The sequence below is a fragment of the Cricetulus griseus genome, chromosome 3 (genome assembly GCF_003668045.3).
Source record: "Cricetulus griseus strain 17A/GY chromosome 3, alternate assembly CriGri-PICRH-1.0, whole genome shotgun sequence".
Lineage (NCBI taxonomy): Eukaryota > Metazoa > Chordata > Mammalia > Rodentia > Cricetidae > Cricetulus > Cricetulus griseus.
In genome coordinates this window covers 60,807,535-60,825,336 of record NC_048596.1, presented here as the reverse complement: position 1 = coordinate 60,825,336, position 17,802 = coordinate 60,807,535, and the positions used below count along the sequence as shown (strand labels likewise).

At 46.4% G+C, this 17,802-nt stretch overlaps 2 protein-coding genes across 2 annotated transcripts; both read right to left on the bottom strand.

The window, feature by feature from the left end:
* Positions 1-831: 831 nt before the first annotated feature.
* Sprn (shadow of prion protein) lies at positions 832-1,275 on the bottom strand. The gene has a single exon (XM_035442764.1). The coding sequence runs from the start codon at positions 1,273-1,275 to the stop codon at positions 832-834; it is 444 nt and encodes a 147-aa protein (XP_035298655.1).
* An 11,045-nt stretch (positions 1,276-12,320) lies between these two features.
* LOC100753481 (olfactory receptor 226) lies at positions 12,321-13,256 on the bottom strand. Its single transcript, XM_027409179.2, has one exon. It carries the CDS (start codon positions 13,254-13,256, stop codon positions 12,321-12,323), a length of 936 nt encoding a protein of 311 aa, XP_027264980.1.
* Between the last annotated feature and the right edge of the window lie 4,546 nt (positions 13,257-17,802).

The window sequence follows — 17,802 nt, the reverse complement described above, 5'->3', positions numbered from 1 at the left end:
GTACAAAGAAGGCTGCAGCAGGATTGGTATTGTATATCCAAGTGACCCTCACTTGTGAACCTAAAGTTCGAAGGAAATGGAATGTTTCTGAATGTGGAACCCCTACTCTCAGTGGATCTTAGGAACAGTTAAGTGGTCCTATGACCAAGTGGCTCCAAGAGGGGAACCCTTCTGACAGAAGGTCCCTTAGGCAGTCTTCAATGAAGAAACACTACGGTGGCCTTGTTATCATGTTCTAGGACCACAGTGGGTGTCCTGGGATGGATATTTTCTGCTCTGGATGTTCCTGAGCTGTGACATCATTAGGACCTGCCCTGGGCAGGTGGTTAGCACCTGACATTTCTCACACTGCAGTCCAAGTGAATGTTCTCTTCAGCAAAATTGTGAAGTCCAGAGGGAAGTTGCCCATTCCTTCTGCTTTCATGGGAGGCCCAAGAGCTTTGGGGCTTTAGTGGCAGAATCAGACAGGCCCACCTGAGGATGGCCTCTTCTTGGTGTTTATTCATGTTTTTGTGTGCAGGCCAAGCAGATAGGCATGGCCAGGTACTTCCTCTTGGGCATCTCTGGAGAGTGGAAAGCAGCCTGCCTTCCTGGCAGTGGAGCTGTTCCTGCCAGGGTGGAAGATTGGGAGACTGGGATGGGCAAGAGAGTAGACAACGTCCACAAATTGCAAGAGAGCTTGTGAGTTCAGAATGCCCAGACTGTCATCTGGGCTGGGGAACCATAGTCAGCAAAAGGAAGTGACCGTCTAAGCTGGAGACCACTGGGGTGGGTCCTAGGGCCCCAAAGATGTGGGCTAGGAGCCAGATATGGGACGGAGTTCAGCCTGATCTAGGGCCAAAGTAGTTCTAAGGCACCAAGGGTGCCGCCCAGAAGTAGGCAGATACGTGGGCTGGGCGTGGACCCAGAGCCCGAAGTCCAAGCCCAGTAGCTGTAGACTCCTCTGTCAGTTCCGTTGCCTTCAGTTGCCCTGTTCTCATCGTCCTCCAGGCCTAGCTCTCCAGGCCCCGAGGTTCTTCTCCAGCCAGGGCCGGTGGCAAGGCCCGCAGCCACACCCGCCGCAGCCCCTGCGGCTGCCCCTGCAGCCGCCACACGCAGAGAGGAGCCGTAGCGGGGTGCTGGCCGCACGCGCACTCTTGATGCCCCGCGCGCGCCTCCGCGTACCCCGCGGGCGCTGCCTCGAGCGCCTCCGCGGCCACCCTTGGCCGAACAGCTGTCACAGAGGAAGGCGGCGGCCAGCAGCAGAGCCCAGCACGTGGCAGCAGTCCAGTTCATCCTACTGGGTAGAATCTGTGAGAAGAGGGTGGAAGGGGCTTCAGCTTCTGTGAAGGGTGGAGCTTGGTCAGGGCCTGGGCAAGGGGATGTCAGGGCCTGGGAACAGGCTCCTCAGTCTGAAGGCAGAAGGAGCCTCTGATTTGTGGTGGTATGACAGAGGACACCCAGCGTTTTGGAGGACAGTGGGCTCAGGGATGGGCAAGGGGCTCTTAAACTCCTGCACTAGGACTTTGGTTTGGGGTTCCTGCTATGTAACCGGGTGGAGATGGGGTGGGGTTTTCAAACCACAGGGCGGAGATGGGGTCTGCTGAGCTCCCTCGGTGGGGTTCAGGCTTTGGGGGAGGGGGTACAAATCCCTTGCTCTGCACACGGGTCTCTGGAAGGATTGGGGATGGATTACTATATGGAGGATGCTAGTTTGGAATCGAGAGCCGTCAATACACCCAGATTAGTGTTAGAATGGACGGCCTTGTGACTTGCTCTGGCATCTTAGATCTCCTGATGCCTCGCTTGAGCCTTTCAGCCAGGGGCTGCGGCTGCACGCACTGGTGGTGGTGGTAGTGCGGAGCAGAATCCAGATCCGCGATTCCTTGCAGCGCAAACAACCAGTGCTGGGTGAAACGCCGGGCAGGCCCGGACCCTAGGTAGGTCTTTCTTTTCCTCGCCCCAGCTCCACCCTTCCCGGGATTGCCAGGCCAGCAGTCCGGGGAGGTCACGGATCAGGATGGGTTCGGACTGGTTGTGGACCAGCAAGCAGTCTTGGTTGCGGTTCCATCCTCCTCAGATCCTCTCTCCCCGCCCCCCCTCCATCCTTTCCTCCCTCCCAGCCTCACCGGGTTCATCCACCTCCCCGACTTACTGGTCACGGGTCTAGGTCGGAACAGCGCATAGGGACCGCAGGCCGCCAAGCGGAAAGGTGCAGAGGCGAGGACCCTCTTCCTGAGGCAGAGATCACGACTGGATTTTGCAGAAGCCTCCGCCTGAAGATTAGGGGCGGGCTGCCGCGGAGGCTCAGCCCTGGGAGACGCGAAGGGAGGAGGTACTGCAAGCTCAGAAAGGCACAGCTCCAGCCCTTCTGTTGCCCGGCCCCCATCCTAGCCGCTCTGCAAATTGCTTCTTCCCACCCCATCTTCCCCCGCCACCCAACACTGCCCAGTCTCTCATTTTCCCATGTCCACTAGCCCCACCACCCAGGACATCCAGTGCGTTCTTGTCCCTGACAGTCCAGCATTTCCTACCTGGGCTTTTTTTTTTTTTTTTTTTTTTTTTTTTTTTTTTTTTTTTGGTTGGAAAACTTTTAGTTTTTTTAGTTGGAAAACTTTTAGTGATTGCTTCTAGTTCCTTAGGTGGGTAGGTTATAGGTCTATTTAAATTGTTTATCTGGTCTTGATTTAATTTTGGTGTGTGGAACCTATCCAGAAAACTGCCCATTTCTTTTATGGAGTATAGGTTTTTGAAGTATGATCTGATGATTCTATGGATTTCCTCAGTGTCTGTTGTTATGTCCCCCTTTTTTATTTCTGATATTGTTAATTTGTATATTTTCTCTTTGCCTTTTGGTTAGTTTGGGTAAGAGTTTGTCTATCTTGTTGATTTTCTCAAAGAACCAATTCTTTGTTTTATTGATTCTTCCTATTGTTCTCTTTGCTTGTATTTTTATTGATTTCAGCCCTCAATTTGATTATTTTCTGTCGTCTACTCCTCCTGGGTGAGTTTGTTTCTTTTTGTTCCAGGGCTTTCAGATGTTTTGTTAATTCGATAGTGTGGGATTTCTCTAACTTCTTTATGTAGGTGTTCAGTGCTATGAATTTTCCTTTAAGCACTGCTTTCATAGTGTCCTATAAGTTTGGGCATGTTGTACATTCATTTTCATTGAATTCTAGAAAATTTTAAATTTCTTTCTTGACCCAGTTGGGCATTATTCAGTTTCCATGAGTTTGTAGGCTTTCTAGAATTTGTGGTGTTGTTGAATTCAAACTTTAAGTCATGGTGATCAGATAAGATACAGGAGGTTATTCCAATATTTTTTGTATCTGTGGAGATTTGCTTTGTAACCAGTTATGTGGTCAGTTTTAGAGAGGGTCCCATGGGGTGCTGAGAAGAAGGTATATTCTTTTGTGTTTGGGTACAATGATCTATACATGTCTGTTAAGCCCATTTGAGTCATGACATCTGTTAGATCCCTCATTTCTTTCTCTGTTGATTTTCTGTCTGGAAGACCTGTCTACTGGTGAGAGTGGGGTGTTGAAGTTAGTGTGAGGGGTTTGATGTGAGGACTTAAGCTTCAGTAATGTTTCTTTTATAAATGTGGGTGCCCCTGCATTTGGGGCATAGATGTTCAGGATTGAGACTTCTTCTTGGTGGATTTTTCCTATAATGAATATGAAATGTCCTTTATCATCTCTTTTGATTACCTTTAGTTTGAAGTCTCTTTTGTTAGATATTAGGATAGCTACACCAGTTTGCTTCTTAGGCCCATTTGCTTGGAAAACCTTTTCCCAACCCTTTACTCTGAGGAAATGTCTGTCTTTGAAGTTGAGGTGGGTGTCTTGTATGCAGCAGAAGGATGGATCCTGTTTTTGTAGCCATTCTGTCACCCCGTATCTTTTTAAGGTGAGTCGAGTCTATTGCTATCAATGGGATATAAGGGATATCAATGACCAGTGATTGTTGATTCCTGTTATTTTTTGGTGTTGATGGTGGTGGTGGTGGTGGTGGTGGGGTGTGTGTGTGTTTCCTTTTTGTAGGATTTGCTTGTGTGGGGTTATCTGTTGCCTGTGCTTTTCTGGGTACCTCTAACCTCCTCGGGTTGGCGTTTTCTTTGTAGTGCTTTCTGTAGGGCTGGATTTGTGGATAGGTATTGTTTAAATCTTGTTTTGTCATGGAATATCTTGTTTTCTCCATCTATGGTGTTGAAAGTTTTGCTGGGTATAGTAGTCTGGGTTGGCATCCACTATCTCTTAAAGTCTGCATAATGTCTGTCCAGGACCTTCTGGCTTTGAGACTCTCCATTGAGAAATTGGGTGTTATTCTGATGGGTCTGTCTTTATAGGCTACTTGATGTTTTTCCTTTTCAGCTCTTAATATTCTTTCAATATTTAGTATATTTTGTGTTCTGATTATTATGAGATGAGAGAACTTTTTTTTGTTGTTCAGTCTATTTGGTGTTCTGTAAGCTTCTTGTATCTTCATAGGGCTTTCTTTCTTTAGGTTGGGAATGTTTTTCTATGATTTTGTTGAATATACTTTCTGTGCCTATGAGCTTATATTCTTCTCCTTCTATCCTTGTTATTCTTAGGTTTGGTCTTTTCATGGTATCCCAGATTTCCTGGACATTTTGTGTTCTGACTTTGTTGGCTTTAATGCTTTCTTTGACTGATGAATTTATTTCCTCTATCGTATGTTCAACGCCTGGGATTCTCTCTCACCTCTTACATTCTGTTGGTTGGTTATGCTTGCATCTGTAGTTCCTGTTCATTTACCCAGATTTTCCTTTTCCAGAATTCCTTCCGTTTGTGTTTTCTTTATTGCTTCCATTTCAATTTTCAATTGATTGTTTTTTTTTACTTGGTTTTCTTGGCTTTCTTTAAGGGATTTATTGATTTCTTTCAATTTTTTGTTTGTCTTTTCCTCCATTTCTTTAAGGGAATTCCTTATTTCTTCTTTAAGGGCCTCCATCATCTTGACCAAGTTTTTTTTTTTTGAGACAGTAGCTTTGGAGCCTATCCTGGCACTTGCTCTGGAGACCAGGCTGGCCTTGAACTCACAGAGATCTGCCTGCCTCTGCCTCCCGAGGGCTGGGATTAAAGACGTGAGCCACCAACGCCCGGCTTCTTTTCTTTTTTTTATTAATTTATTTTTTACATTCCAGGTGAAGTTTTTTAAGGTTGTTTTCTTCTGCTTCTTCTTTGTCAGGATGTTTGGGTCTTCCTGGTGTAGTACCACTATTGCCATAGTGCTCTTCTGGTTGTTGAATGTATTCTTGTATTGGTGTCTACCCATCTCTTCTTCCTGTTGGTGCAGGCAATGTCTTTGACTCTTGATCCAATCTTCTCAGTTCTCTCTCTCTCTCTCTTTCTCTCTCTCTCTCTCTCTCTCTCTCTCTCTCTCTCTCTCTCTCTCTCTCTCAGCCCTCCTGTGCAGTAGATATCTTTGTCCCAGGGAGCTGCTGAGGTCTCAATGGATGGGTGGGTTTGGGGACAGACTCTCAGTTCTCTCTGTGAAGTAGATAGATGTCTGTGTTCCAGGGAGCCTCTCTCAGTCCTCTCTGCACAGTGGATGTCTGTGTCCAAGTGGGCTGCTGAGGTTGTGGAGGATGGGTGGCTTTGGGGTGGAGTGGGCCTTGTAGATTACAGGGTCCTGTGGGGGGTTGTTGGTGTAGCCTGCCTGGAGGAGTCTTTCCTGCTGACCTGTTTGTGTGACTGAGATGGGTGGGGGAAGGTCCTGGGGTTTTGCCATGGGACTGATGGCCTAGAAGTTGTGTGGTCCAGATAGGAAGCTGGTCACTCACCTCTCTGTCCTCTATGTGCAGTAGACGTCTGTATCCCAGGGAACCACTGAGGATGCTGAGCCCTTCCTGCCTTTGTAAGATAAGTGCAATCTCAGTTCCAGACACACATGAGGGTTTTCATCTGCACATGACTTGCTTTCCGAGACCCACGATTACAATCTGAGCTGCCAGGGCAGCCCTGTCCTGGCTGAGTATTATGGGAATCTGAGGTGGATCCAGTGGTTAGGAGCAGGATCTGGGGAGGAAGGGAGGTGGTCCTGTCAATTTGGGCTCAGCAATCCCTGGTTAGTGTATGGAGCTCCTCTCATTGAAGCTAGTGTGGTTTTGAGCTTTCTTTCATGTGCAGTTGAAAGGCTGTAGCTCAAAGACTGGCCAATGCCTCCTTTTAGTTCAGGCAGGGAGAGCTCCCAGGTGCTTTTCCCCATCCATACTCCATGTTAAAATGTGAACGACAAACACAATTTGTTAGATGGTCAAGGCCTACTGCAACACACAAGGCCAAGGCCAAGGTATAAAAATAGAACACAAGAGATTTGAGGACCCAGAGAAAAACTTAAAGCACACACACACACACACACACACACACACACACACACACACACACTCTCTCTCATACTCACACACACTTTCACACACACTCACACACGTACTCTCTCACATACACATACTTTCTCTCATACACATACATTCTCACTCACACATACACTGTCTCACACACTCTCTCACACACCACATTAGCTCATAATGACCTGAGCAGACATGATGTTGATAACTAGGAAGAGGATGCTGTAAAACAGGAATAAAAATAACAAGAAAGGATTTTTCAGATCAGAACATTTTGTTCCCCCCTAAAGAAGAGAGGGGTTGAGTTTACAAAGCTAAGGCCATATCCTTTGAAAGATGAAGACTGTGAGAGGAAAGGTCACCAACCCAGGGGGCCAGCTTTGGGTTCTGACACTTGAGGGTTGTTCCAAGGATGAGAGTGGAGAAGAAAGAGGATCAGAGACACAGTAGGAAACACAGAGGAGGGGTGGCTCCTCACTGGACTAGGTTGCAAGATGTGCATGGAGGCAAGAATAGCACTTAGGACTTGATATTTGAATAGGCATGGAAGCTCTTAAAATGTTAGCAAAAAAATCCTACTGGGCACTAGAAAGAGTTATCACAGAGTAAAAATCTGCCAACATGTGCTCCTGCTTGTGGACCGAGGAAGAAAAATGGCCTTAATTGTTTCAGAAGAAGAAGACAAAGTATTTAATTTCAGTCAACACCCCTCTATGGATGTGGAAGAGCCAAGAAAACTAGTCTTGGAAGTGAATTATTTACTCGAGGAAGGCTGTCCTAAACCCTGAAGCAAATATTCATCCTATAGAGCCTTCAGTCATGAACCACCATGTTTGGTTATGTGGCACTGGGGATAGAATCCAGAGCTTTGTGCACATGAAGCAAGCACTTTACAGACAGAGCAGCATCCCTAGCCCTAAACTGGTTGTGCTGATGAAAAATTATAGAAAAGTTAAACAAACAATACATCAGTGGTTAAAAATGTTTTACTACTGTCGAGGACAACCAGATGGGTTTCTAGCTCCTACCTGTAGATATACTTCCAGGGTGACAGGTGCACATAAACTTACACAGGCATACAGACGTAAAAAGAAATCTTAAATCTTAAAAAAATACACTATAGGAACTGGAGAGATTGCTCAGTGGTTAGGCACATTTGCTATTGAACCATGAGGACCAGAGTTTAGACCCCACCACCCACATCAGACAGCTCACAATATCCTGTAACTTCAGTTCCTAGAGATCCAATAGATACCTTCCGCTGGTCTCCATGGGCTTTTGTACACATATGTGCACATGTGCACACACATACATGCATGCACACTGACAGACATACACACACACCACAAATAAATCATCAAAAGGAAAGTGGGGAAATGTACTGATTTTAAAAGAGAGGACAGGATTCTAGTTCTTTCAGGGGCCAGCCATATATAGAGAGCAGTGAAGATGCTGACCTATGCTGTCCTGCTCTTCTGTGGCCATTTGGGCTCATATCACCTGGTGGGAATGGAGGCTGTGTCCTGTATGTCTTCATTTTGTTTATTCATTTTATTTATGTCTTGGTGGTGTTTGCTCAGTAACTAGAGCTTCTCTTAGCTGCCCTGAGTCCCAAGCTAGGCCAGACTCTAGCCTTTCTGCCAGATGCTCCTAGTTTTCTGCATCTTCAAATGCCTGCTTGTGGGGTGGGGAAGCCCTATGTGGATGGAGGCCTTTTGGACAGGTCCCAGCTTCCAAGTCCTACCATTTCGCACAACTCAGCTCCCTATATGGACATGAAAGTGCTCCTACCTCCTCTAGGAGCTCTTGTAGTAGCTTCCTTGATTGAAGGTTTCAACCCATAAGTAGCTGCCATTTCTCCCTCTAATTTAAAGCAACTCCCTACGGTGTTTGTAATTCAGCCTTTTTCTCTGTAGCTAGACAAGCTCTCCAGGTTGGCATTCCATGGCCCAGGGCAACCTTTCTTGGAGTTACTTGGAGATGGGATAACGCCAAGAACCTTTGACTCCTAAAGTGGCAGACTCAGCCCGACCCAGGATGGCTTCTTACACTGTGTCATGTTGCATATGCTATTTAGAGTCTACAGGCCCTGATCTGAGTTAGACTGCAGTTCTGCTTAACAGTGACAGTGTTAATGGTTTTGAATTTTATTTCTCCACCCCTCCCCTACTTCTGCTTCTGGGAGTATTCCCAGTGTGGAGATGCTCTTTCTCCATGCTTTGGTGCCTACATTATTATTCTTAGACAACTCTGTACTGAAACTCCCATGCCTGCCTGCTAACCTCTACCAAGGGTGACTTGTTTTTCAGCTGTCCTGTCCTATTCCTAGACGTGCCAGTTACAGGAGTGCTGCTGGTCTGGCTTCTCTGCACACTGCTAAGAATGGCATTCTTTTTTTTTTGTATCATTTTTCTGGAAGATTCCATTTCTTTCCTGGGACTCACTATTTAGACCAGACTAACCTCAAATTCAGAGAGATCTGCTTGCTTCTGCCTCCCAACTTCTGGGCTTAAAGGTATACCACCGTGTCCGATTTGGTCTGTGAATTTTAATGCTGCCCAATGGTCAGCACTTGCCAACCCTTTCCAGGATGTCTTTTAGAGGCACTTGTTAGAAGCTGAGTTGCCCCATTTGTATGTTGAATCTTAATCCCAAGCATCTCAGAATGTGGCTGTATTCCATAATAGGATCTTTATGGAAGTAACAGGTTCACAATCCAAGGATATTAGGTCACAGATTGTACAGAGACAAAGGGGCCATGTAAGGGCATTGGGGATATGGCATTCTTAAGGCAAGAAAAGGGGCCTCAGAAGACCCCAGTTGCTAAGGTAAAATAAAAATTAATTCTGTTGTTTAAACCACCTTGTTTATGGCATTTTAAAATTGTACTAACAAGCTAATAAAGAATCCTGGAGATTCTAAAGATGAAAATGAATGGCCTGGAACACCCAAGATAACTTCTAGAAGATCAAGGCAGAGGGTCTCATTTACGATACTAAAGCTTGGGCTGGAGAGATGGCTCAGCAGTTAGGAGCATTTGCTGCTCTAGCAGAGGATCTTGCTTCGGTTACCAGCATCCACGTGGCAGCTCACAGCCATCTATATAACTCTGGTTCCAGAGGATCTACTGCCCTCTTCTGGTCTCTATGGGCACCAGGCACTCACATGGTGCATTTACATACATGCAGGCAAAACACTCACCCACATAAAATAAAAGTAAATAGATCTTAAAGACATTAGGGATCTGCATATGGTGGTAGAAAGAACACAGTCCAGCCTGGGTAAGGGACAGATTGGTTCAGAAGACCCAGGACACTACTCATGGGCTCCTTGCTCACTGTGTCTGTATCCCTTGCGATTATTCTTCTATGCTGTCTGTGTGTATCTTCATTAGTGTGCAGGCACACATGCATGTGAAGTGTGCATGCGTGTGTGGGTGCATGTGGAGACCAGACAAAAACCTCAGGTGTTGTTCTTCAGGAGTAATCATTCTGTGTTTTTGAGACAGCGTCTCTCACTGTCCTGGAGCTTAATAAGTAGGCTGGGCTGGCTGACCAGGGAGGCCCAAGCACGTGCCTGTCTTGACTCTCCCGGCACTAAGATTACAAGCATGTGGTGCCTACCATGCCTGGTTTTTTCTTTTGAATGTGGGTTTTGGGGATTTATGCATCTCTTTGCAAGGCAAGCTCCTCACTGAGCAGCCTCATCAGTCCTTTGTGGTTCTTTTAATAAGATGGCACATGTAAGCAAATATTCCCCAGAGTTTAAATAGCTCTAGCAAATGAGAAGATTCCCCAGTAAGGGACTATGCAAAGCCCCATTTACAGCTGTTTTATGAGAAAGACAGGTAAACTCCTTGGGCTTGAAGCTGGCTTCTGAATTGGGCAGGGTTGTCTGGGCATTCAGCTAAGATCTGTGGGAATTGAGCTACCTCCAAGTAGTCAGTGTCAGAATTGAACTAAATTAGAAGACCCTGTCTTGTATTAGCTGCAGAATTGTTTGACTGGTAAATGGGGAAACTGCCCTACACATCTGGTCCCAAGTGTCTTCTGTGATGACTGAGTGATGATTGTGAAAAAATGAGGTTTTTTTTTCCACCTAGAAAAAGAACAAAATGAAAATTCTACAATGAACAAAATAAAACCAAATGCCCAGAATATTAGATATAGTTGGAGAGAGACTTGAGAACCTGGAAGACTGGAAGAAAATGTCCAGAAAAGGGAATATATAGCTTTGAATGTGAAGATACAGAGGGGTGCTGGAGAGACGGCTCAGAGGTTAAAAGCACTGACTGCTCTTCCAGAGGACCCAGGTTAAATTCCCAATACCCACATGGCAGCTCACAATTATCTATAATTCTAGACTCCAACACCCTCACACAGATATATATGCAGACAAAATACAAATGCACACATATACAGAAAATAAATTATATAAAAGAGACAGAGGGCTATGGTAAGAAGATCTGACACACATGACGTTTTGGAGCAAACAAAGAGGAGAATAATGCAGATGCAGTATTTAAGAAAGTTATGCACACTGGGCGTAGGTGGCGCACGCCTTTAATCCCAGCGCTCGGGAGGCAGAGGCAGGCAGATCTCTGTGAGTTCGAGGCCAGCCTGGTCTCCAGAGCGAGTGCCAGGATAGGCTCCAAAGCTACACAGAGAAAGCCTGCCTCAGAAAAAAAAAACTGAAAAGAAAGTTATGCAGGATATGCTTCAAAAAGTGATGGCAATGCAAGCCATGAATTCTGGAAGATTTACAAACACCAAAGTCAGCAAACACACACTCAAGACAGTTGTAAACCAAACAAGAAAAGCTCAAAGATTATAGAACAAGTTATCTACAAACTGTAAAAATGATTGTCAGTGGAGTTCTCAGCAGAGAGCAGTTGGTGTGGCAGAAGCGTGGTCTGTGCAATCCCTGCCTGGATCACAGAGCCAGCTACAGAAGGTCGGTCAGAATAGAGAGACAGTAGATAAAACCAGCATCGGAAGTATGCGGCACACAGTTACTGAAAGGAAGACGATGAGGTTGTATTAAATCAAAGCAGAATTCAAGCATTAGTGCCAAGGCAGACAAACATGCCAGAGACAGAGGGCTGCTTCCTCGTGATGAAGGGTTACATCCATGAAGGTGACAAAACAATCCCAAATATGGATGCACCTTGCTGCAACTTCAGAAGTACAAAGTAAAGCATTAAGACACAGGCTATAAACACAACACAAAACATTTACACAGACTTGCAGTATCTCTTAAATTCTTCCAAAAACACACATGAGGCTCAATTCTAGGTGGCTTTCATGAAGGAAAAGGATAACACCACCACCAAGAAAGAACTTGGCCTGGCTAACAATGACAACCACCGGGAAGGGGAAAGCTCGGATTACTGTCCTCGTGCCCCACAAAAGTAAGAGAGGGCAGGTGCGTGTGTGCCATTTACGTCATGTCTACCAAGCTTTGTGCAAGAAGATGTAATAAGACATCCTTGTTTCTGAGGCAAAGGAGCTTCTGCATCTTCAGTAACGTGGCCTGCCCTGGCTGGAACCCTTCCACCTGGCCAGGAGCTGGGATCTTATTCGAAGAAGGCCAGGGTCTTAGAAGGAGGGCATTCGGGGCTGGTCAGGGAAAGGACATAAAGCCCAGATCCTGACAGTAGACAGGGAACTTCCTTTGGACTCTGAACTGAGGTTTTTCAGAACAAAGGACTTGCCAGGGCTGCTAACAAGAGCAGCTGTCCATGGGTCAGGGCTGAGTTTCCTAGAAGAGTCCAGAGTCTCTAGGTCTCGGTCACCTCTTCTTGTTGTTTGTTGCTGGCTAATAGCCACATTGTGCCCTTGGATACTCTGAACTGTGGGGAAAGGATGGACCTATCCCCATCGACAAGGTAGAGTACAGCCCTGAGTGGCTGGTGGGTATGTCAGAGCAGAGCAGAGGGATCCACCGCTCCAGTGGACCCAGAAACTGGCATTCAGGAGAACCAAGGGTTCTGGAGGAGCTTGGTAAGTGCCTCCCTGATGTCACGGTTCCTCAGGCAGTAGATTATAGGGTTCAGGAGGGGAGTCACTACTGAGTAGATCACAGATACCAGCTTGTTGAGGTCGAAGGAACTTATGGCATGAGGCCGGGCATACATGAAGGTGGTGGTGGTGTAGAAGATTAAGACCACCACCAAGTGGGAGGCACATGTGGAGAAAGCCTTCCTGCGGCCGGCTCCCCCTGGAATCCTCAGGACAGTGGCAAGGATGCGGGCATAGGAGACTGAGGTCACTATCAGAGAGGTCGCAAGCACTGCCAGAGCTGCCACAAAGTCCAGCATTTCAATGGCAGTGGTGTCTGAGCAGGAGAGTTGCAGCAGGGGTGAGACATCACAGAAGAAGTGGTTGAGGGCATTGGGGCCACAGAACCTGAGGCGGGAGATGAGAGCTATGGATACAAAGGAGGCCAAGAAGCCCCCAAGCCAGGCACTGAGAGCCAGATGTAGGCACAGCCTTGAATCCATAATGGCTGGGTAGTGCAGTGGGCGGCAGATGGCCAGGTACCGGTCACAGGCCATAGTAGCTAGTAAGAAACATTCAGAGGAGCCAAGTGAAAGAAAGAGGAACAGCTGGGTGAGGCACCCTGAGAAGGAGATGGTTTTTGCCCTTGCCAGGAGGCCAGCAAGCAGCTTGGGCACCGTGACTGTAGTGTAGAGGGTTTCCAGCACGGACAGATTGGCCAGGAAGAAGTACATGGGTAAGTGTAGCTGCCGGCTAGCACTGATGGTGCCCACAATGACCAAGTTCTCTAGGACAGTCACCACGTAGATGATTAGAAATAACCCAAAGAGCAGCCCTCGTAGGTGGCACAGCTCTGGGAAACCCAGAAGAATGAACTCTGTCACCAAAGTGTTGTTGCAGTTGCTCATGGCCCTTTCTGGCTGGGAGGCCACTTCCGAGCACCCTGGAACAGCAAGGACTCAAGTGCCTGTGTGATGGGCCCAGGCCACTGTTCCATTGGTCATAGATGTTGGAGGTTCTGCAACCCCTGCTGGGGTCTCAAAGGCAAGGGCTGCCACACTGTCCCAGAACCAAGGGACTTCTCTGTAGGGGCTCCCAGGGCTGATCAGCCTTGTTGGCAGGGAGACATCAGACAAGCAGAGAGGGCTCTCACTGTACTTTCAGGATCTGCTGTGGTACTTACCCATCATGCCCACCGTGAAGCTCATTTTTCACGTTTACCAAGAGCTAACAGCTGAGCGATGGCCAGGGGTCTGTGGACATCAGTGTGAGCAGGAACACCCCTCTTACATATTTTGTGAATATGTGCCACCCTCCTTGACCCAGTACACAAGTACACACTATCCAGATGCACGGGCACACACACACATACATACACATGCACACACATACACACATGCCCATACCATGTAACATGCACACATACAGTTCTAAGAAAGCTTGCTTTGCCTTTTATGCTGCTCAGAGGTTATAGGGCCTGGGTTTTGTATGCTGTCTTGTCTGAAGACTCAGGTTGATGTTGGTTGATGCTGTTTTGTTGTGGCTAGGGGATCCCTCATGTCTCAAGGAGGTCAGACTGAAAGGCTACACCTCTGCTAGTCACAGGGCCATCGAATGGAGAAGGGAACAGAGCAGAGGGTTGCAGAGGACATGGCTCACCCTGCTTTGTAATGGTGTCTCCCTTTCTTCTCTTCTCTCTGAAACAGACTCTGGAGCCCAGGCTGGCAGCAAACTCAGTATTTTCCTGTATCAGCTTCCCAAGTACTGGGGCTACAGGTGTGTGAGTCCTTCTGACTCCACTCTCACATCTAATGCTTTAACATGGCCCAGACCCTGCTTAAACCAGAATTCATTTTCCCCAAGGAGCAAATTTATTATTGGAGAATGAATGGAAGTTATTGTCACCAATCTTCAAATGAAATAAGTTGTTTGGGAATTTCCCTTGGGGACACCTCTGTAGCTAGGTGTCTGAGGCAGATGGGGTGATCTGGAACAGAAGCCAGGTGGGGTCCCCATGCAATAGCACTTTATGGTTTCCTTGCTCGTCTTGGAAGGGGTGCAGCCCCAGGTCCCTTGATCACATCTAGTACCAGGCTGTCTGCTCCTGGACAAACAGAGAAGGTTGGTGGACAAGTGCAGTTCTTGGCACATTCAACAAGCAACACTTGCCACAATTGATTCTTACCTCCCAGGCTGGGCAGTTGGCTCTTCCGGTGAAGTGAATCCACTGGAACCAGGCAGTGGCCCCTGGTAACTGAAGAAGCTGTTAGTCAGCACTGGAGCCTGGAGTTGTGTGGAATCCTGGCTGGTGGGATGAGCTGAGTTGGGGAGGAGCTCAAGGATTGTCTCCAGTCTCTTATCAACACCTCAGAAAGGAAGTGGGTCAGCAAAGCAAGAAGGGGCACTGTTCGAAAGCTGATGGTGGGAGCCTGTCAGCCTGATCCCACACATGCTGGTGACCAGGTACCATCTAAGGCAGGTGGCCTGGGACAGGGTGGATGCCACCCTGCCTCTGGGCTGGGGGCCTTCCAGTTCTCAGGTCTGTTGTCATGCACTGGCTAGGCTTGTGGCAGCATTTGGGGGTCCCTGGAAGGTCTTTCTTGCTTTTCCTGGACCCTTTGTCTCAGGGTCTCAGCGAGCCAGGCAGGGTCCCTGCCATGTCTCTGTCTGTCTCTTACTGCCGGTCTGGGGGATGTGCTCCTCATCTCACAGGACCTGTTGCTTTGGGCCTCCGTGGTCTTTATGCACTCCTTAGTGGCCTTGCTATCCCCAGTCCGGGGGGGCTGTTGTAATTGTCCTCAGGACAATTTGTGGAGTTCTATGGAGGTTCCTCCAGGCCCAAGGGGAATTGTACTCAGCTGGGAAGCCTTCCTTCTTCTCTTCAGCACCAGGCTTCCTCCAGGGTAGTTGACCCTAGGAAAGCCTGGGAATCAAGGCCCTTTCCCATCAGAGTGCCTCTTTCATTTTATTCTCAGGACAGCCATCTATCCCTTCATTCATTTTATGAAGTGATGGGAAGAACACTCAACACAAGAGGAGAAAAGTGAAAAGTAGCCCAAGCTCCCAGCTCCAGTCCCCTTCCCCGCAGAGGGGTGGTCACTGCTTGACATAATTGACCTGCTGACAGCATATGACTTGGCTTTGCTTGCATAGCAGAGGGTGTTACGCTGTGTTGTCTTTCAGTTCTTGCTTTTTGCTACCAAGATTCCTATCCTTCCAGGCCACTCATTTCATTTTACCTTGTGTGCTGTCCGAGGTGTGACTGTAATACACTTGGGTTGTTTCCAGACTGTTACTGTTGGGGACAGCACTGGGTGACATTCCAGCACACAGATCCTGTTTACTGTCTGAATGTTGCACTTGGATCCAGACCTAAGAGATGGGATATCTGGGTTGAACTTTTGCAAGAAAATGCCAGAGTCTTTTCTCCAAGTGACCACATTAGTAGTAGTGACTACTTTAGACCACAAATCTGCTATTGGTCCTTGCCCAGGTGGCATGGCCAAATTCTGAACGTTTACCAAGTTAGCATTACGAAGTATTTCATTGTTTTGGGGCTGGAGAGATGGCCCAACGGTTAAGAGCACTTGTTGCTCCTGCAGAGGACCTGGGTTTGGTCCCCAGCACCCACATAGTGGTTCACAACTGTAACTCCAGTTCCAGGAAATCAAATGTCCACAACTTACATATACATGAAGAAAAAAATCTCCTATATGTGAAATAAAGCAAATAAATCTAAAAAATGTTTTAAAATGTGTCTCGGAGATTTGTAAGTTCTCACTTCCTGGTTTTGGCTTCTGTCAGATGTCCCCTTTTCAGCTTTTGCCCACTGCTTCCAAAGCTGTCTGTCCTCTTTTATTCATCACTTTTAAGAGTTCACACTTTTGAAGTCCAACTTTTATTTATTTATTTTTTTATTAGTTCAAATTAGGAACAAGCTTGTTTCACATGTGGATCCCTTCTCTCTCTCCCTCCCTTCACCCCCATCCCTCCTCTCCCACCCTGACCTACCCCCCACCCCATAACCCTCTACTCCCCAAGCAGGGTAGGGCTCTCAATCAGGGCTCTGCAAAGTCCACCACATCATCCTGGGCCCTTCCCCATGTGTCCAGGGTAAGAGTGTAACCCTTCACATGGATGGGCTCTCAAAGTCCCTTCTTACACCAGGGAAAAATACTAATCCACTATCAGAAGCCCATCTTTTTTTTATGAATATATTTTTATTGATTCTTTGGGAAATTCACATCATGTACCCCAATTCCACTCATGTCCAGTCTCCACCCTTGTAGCCTCCCCACTGTCAAAAAAGAAAGAAAAAAACCAAAACAAAACACTTCATTCCTCTGTATAGTATGACAAAAATAGCCTTAAATTTGTATCAATATACAAATAGTTATACCAATGTAAACTATTTAAGACTGGTAGTAGCTTTTTTAGTTTGGAAGTAGATTCAATAATCTACCCTTTTAGCCTTTCATTTTTATATTCCCCCGTTTTCTTTTTATAACAAGATCCCTGAATCCATCTTCTTTGTTTAGTTTTCAACCTAACTCACCCCTGGATGATGACAAAATCTACCGAATGACCAAAAACCATTCACCACAACTCTTGAGAAGGTGGGAGTCATGTTTTTACAAGTACTTCCTGTTGTCTGGGAGCAACAGCATCTTTAGGGGACCTTGAAAGCTTTGAGATGAAGATCAAGTCCCAGGGCAGCTAGCTGTTGTCAGTCTCAATATGATTGAAAAATTTAGGGCTTATCTGAAGTCCTGGCTGGAGTAATGCATGAGGCTGGACCAACTCAGCTAGCCACCTTGGAACTGTCCTGAGCAGTTTGTAGTTCAAAGCTGATCTTTGGGTGGTATTTGTCAGCTTAGTGGTATTATCATAGTCCTGGTGGAATGGTCATTGTAGGGCCCCATTATCCTTTTGGAGATTTCAAAGGTCACTGTTAGGAATGATCATGGTTCACTGCAGAAAATTTAAACATTTTAAATGACATATGCAGAAGGTCTCAGAGGAGTTAAAGGACCATAATCTATTAAATACACCAGGGATACACAAGTTTAATTCCTAATTACCTGCTTCAGATTCAAGTATGAAATAATGTAAGGAAGCTAGATGAAGCCTTTTTCTAGAATTAGTTAGTACTCTTATGTGACCATTAATATCGCAACAGAAAGTTTAAATATACACATATACACATATATATGTGTGTGTATACATATATATATATATATAAGCACATATAAATATATATACACACATATATAGGGATCTGATATGTGTTATATATAAGGAATGGTTTCTATTCATGATTTTTTCTTATAATTGAATAAATAACAAAGTTAATTCTGAATCATCTGGAATAAGTTCAGCAGTTTCAATATGTAAAACAACGCCTTCTGTATATTGAGAGTCAGTAACTATATTAAGAGGTCCTGGAAAATCTAA

Coding starts and splice junctions, on each gene's coding strand:
- LOC100753481 (XM_027409179.2), bottom strand. CDS start 13,256: ATGAGCAACTGCAACAACACTTTGGTGACAGAGTTCATTCTTCTGGGT.
- Sprn (XM_035442764.1), bottom strand. CDS start 1,275: ATGAACTGGACTGCTGCCACGTGCTGGGCTCTGCTGCTGGCCGCCGCC.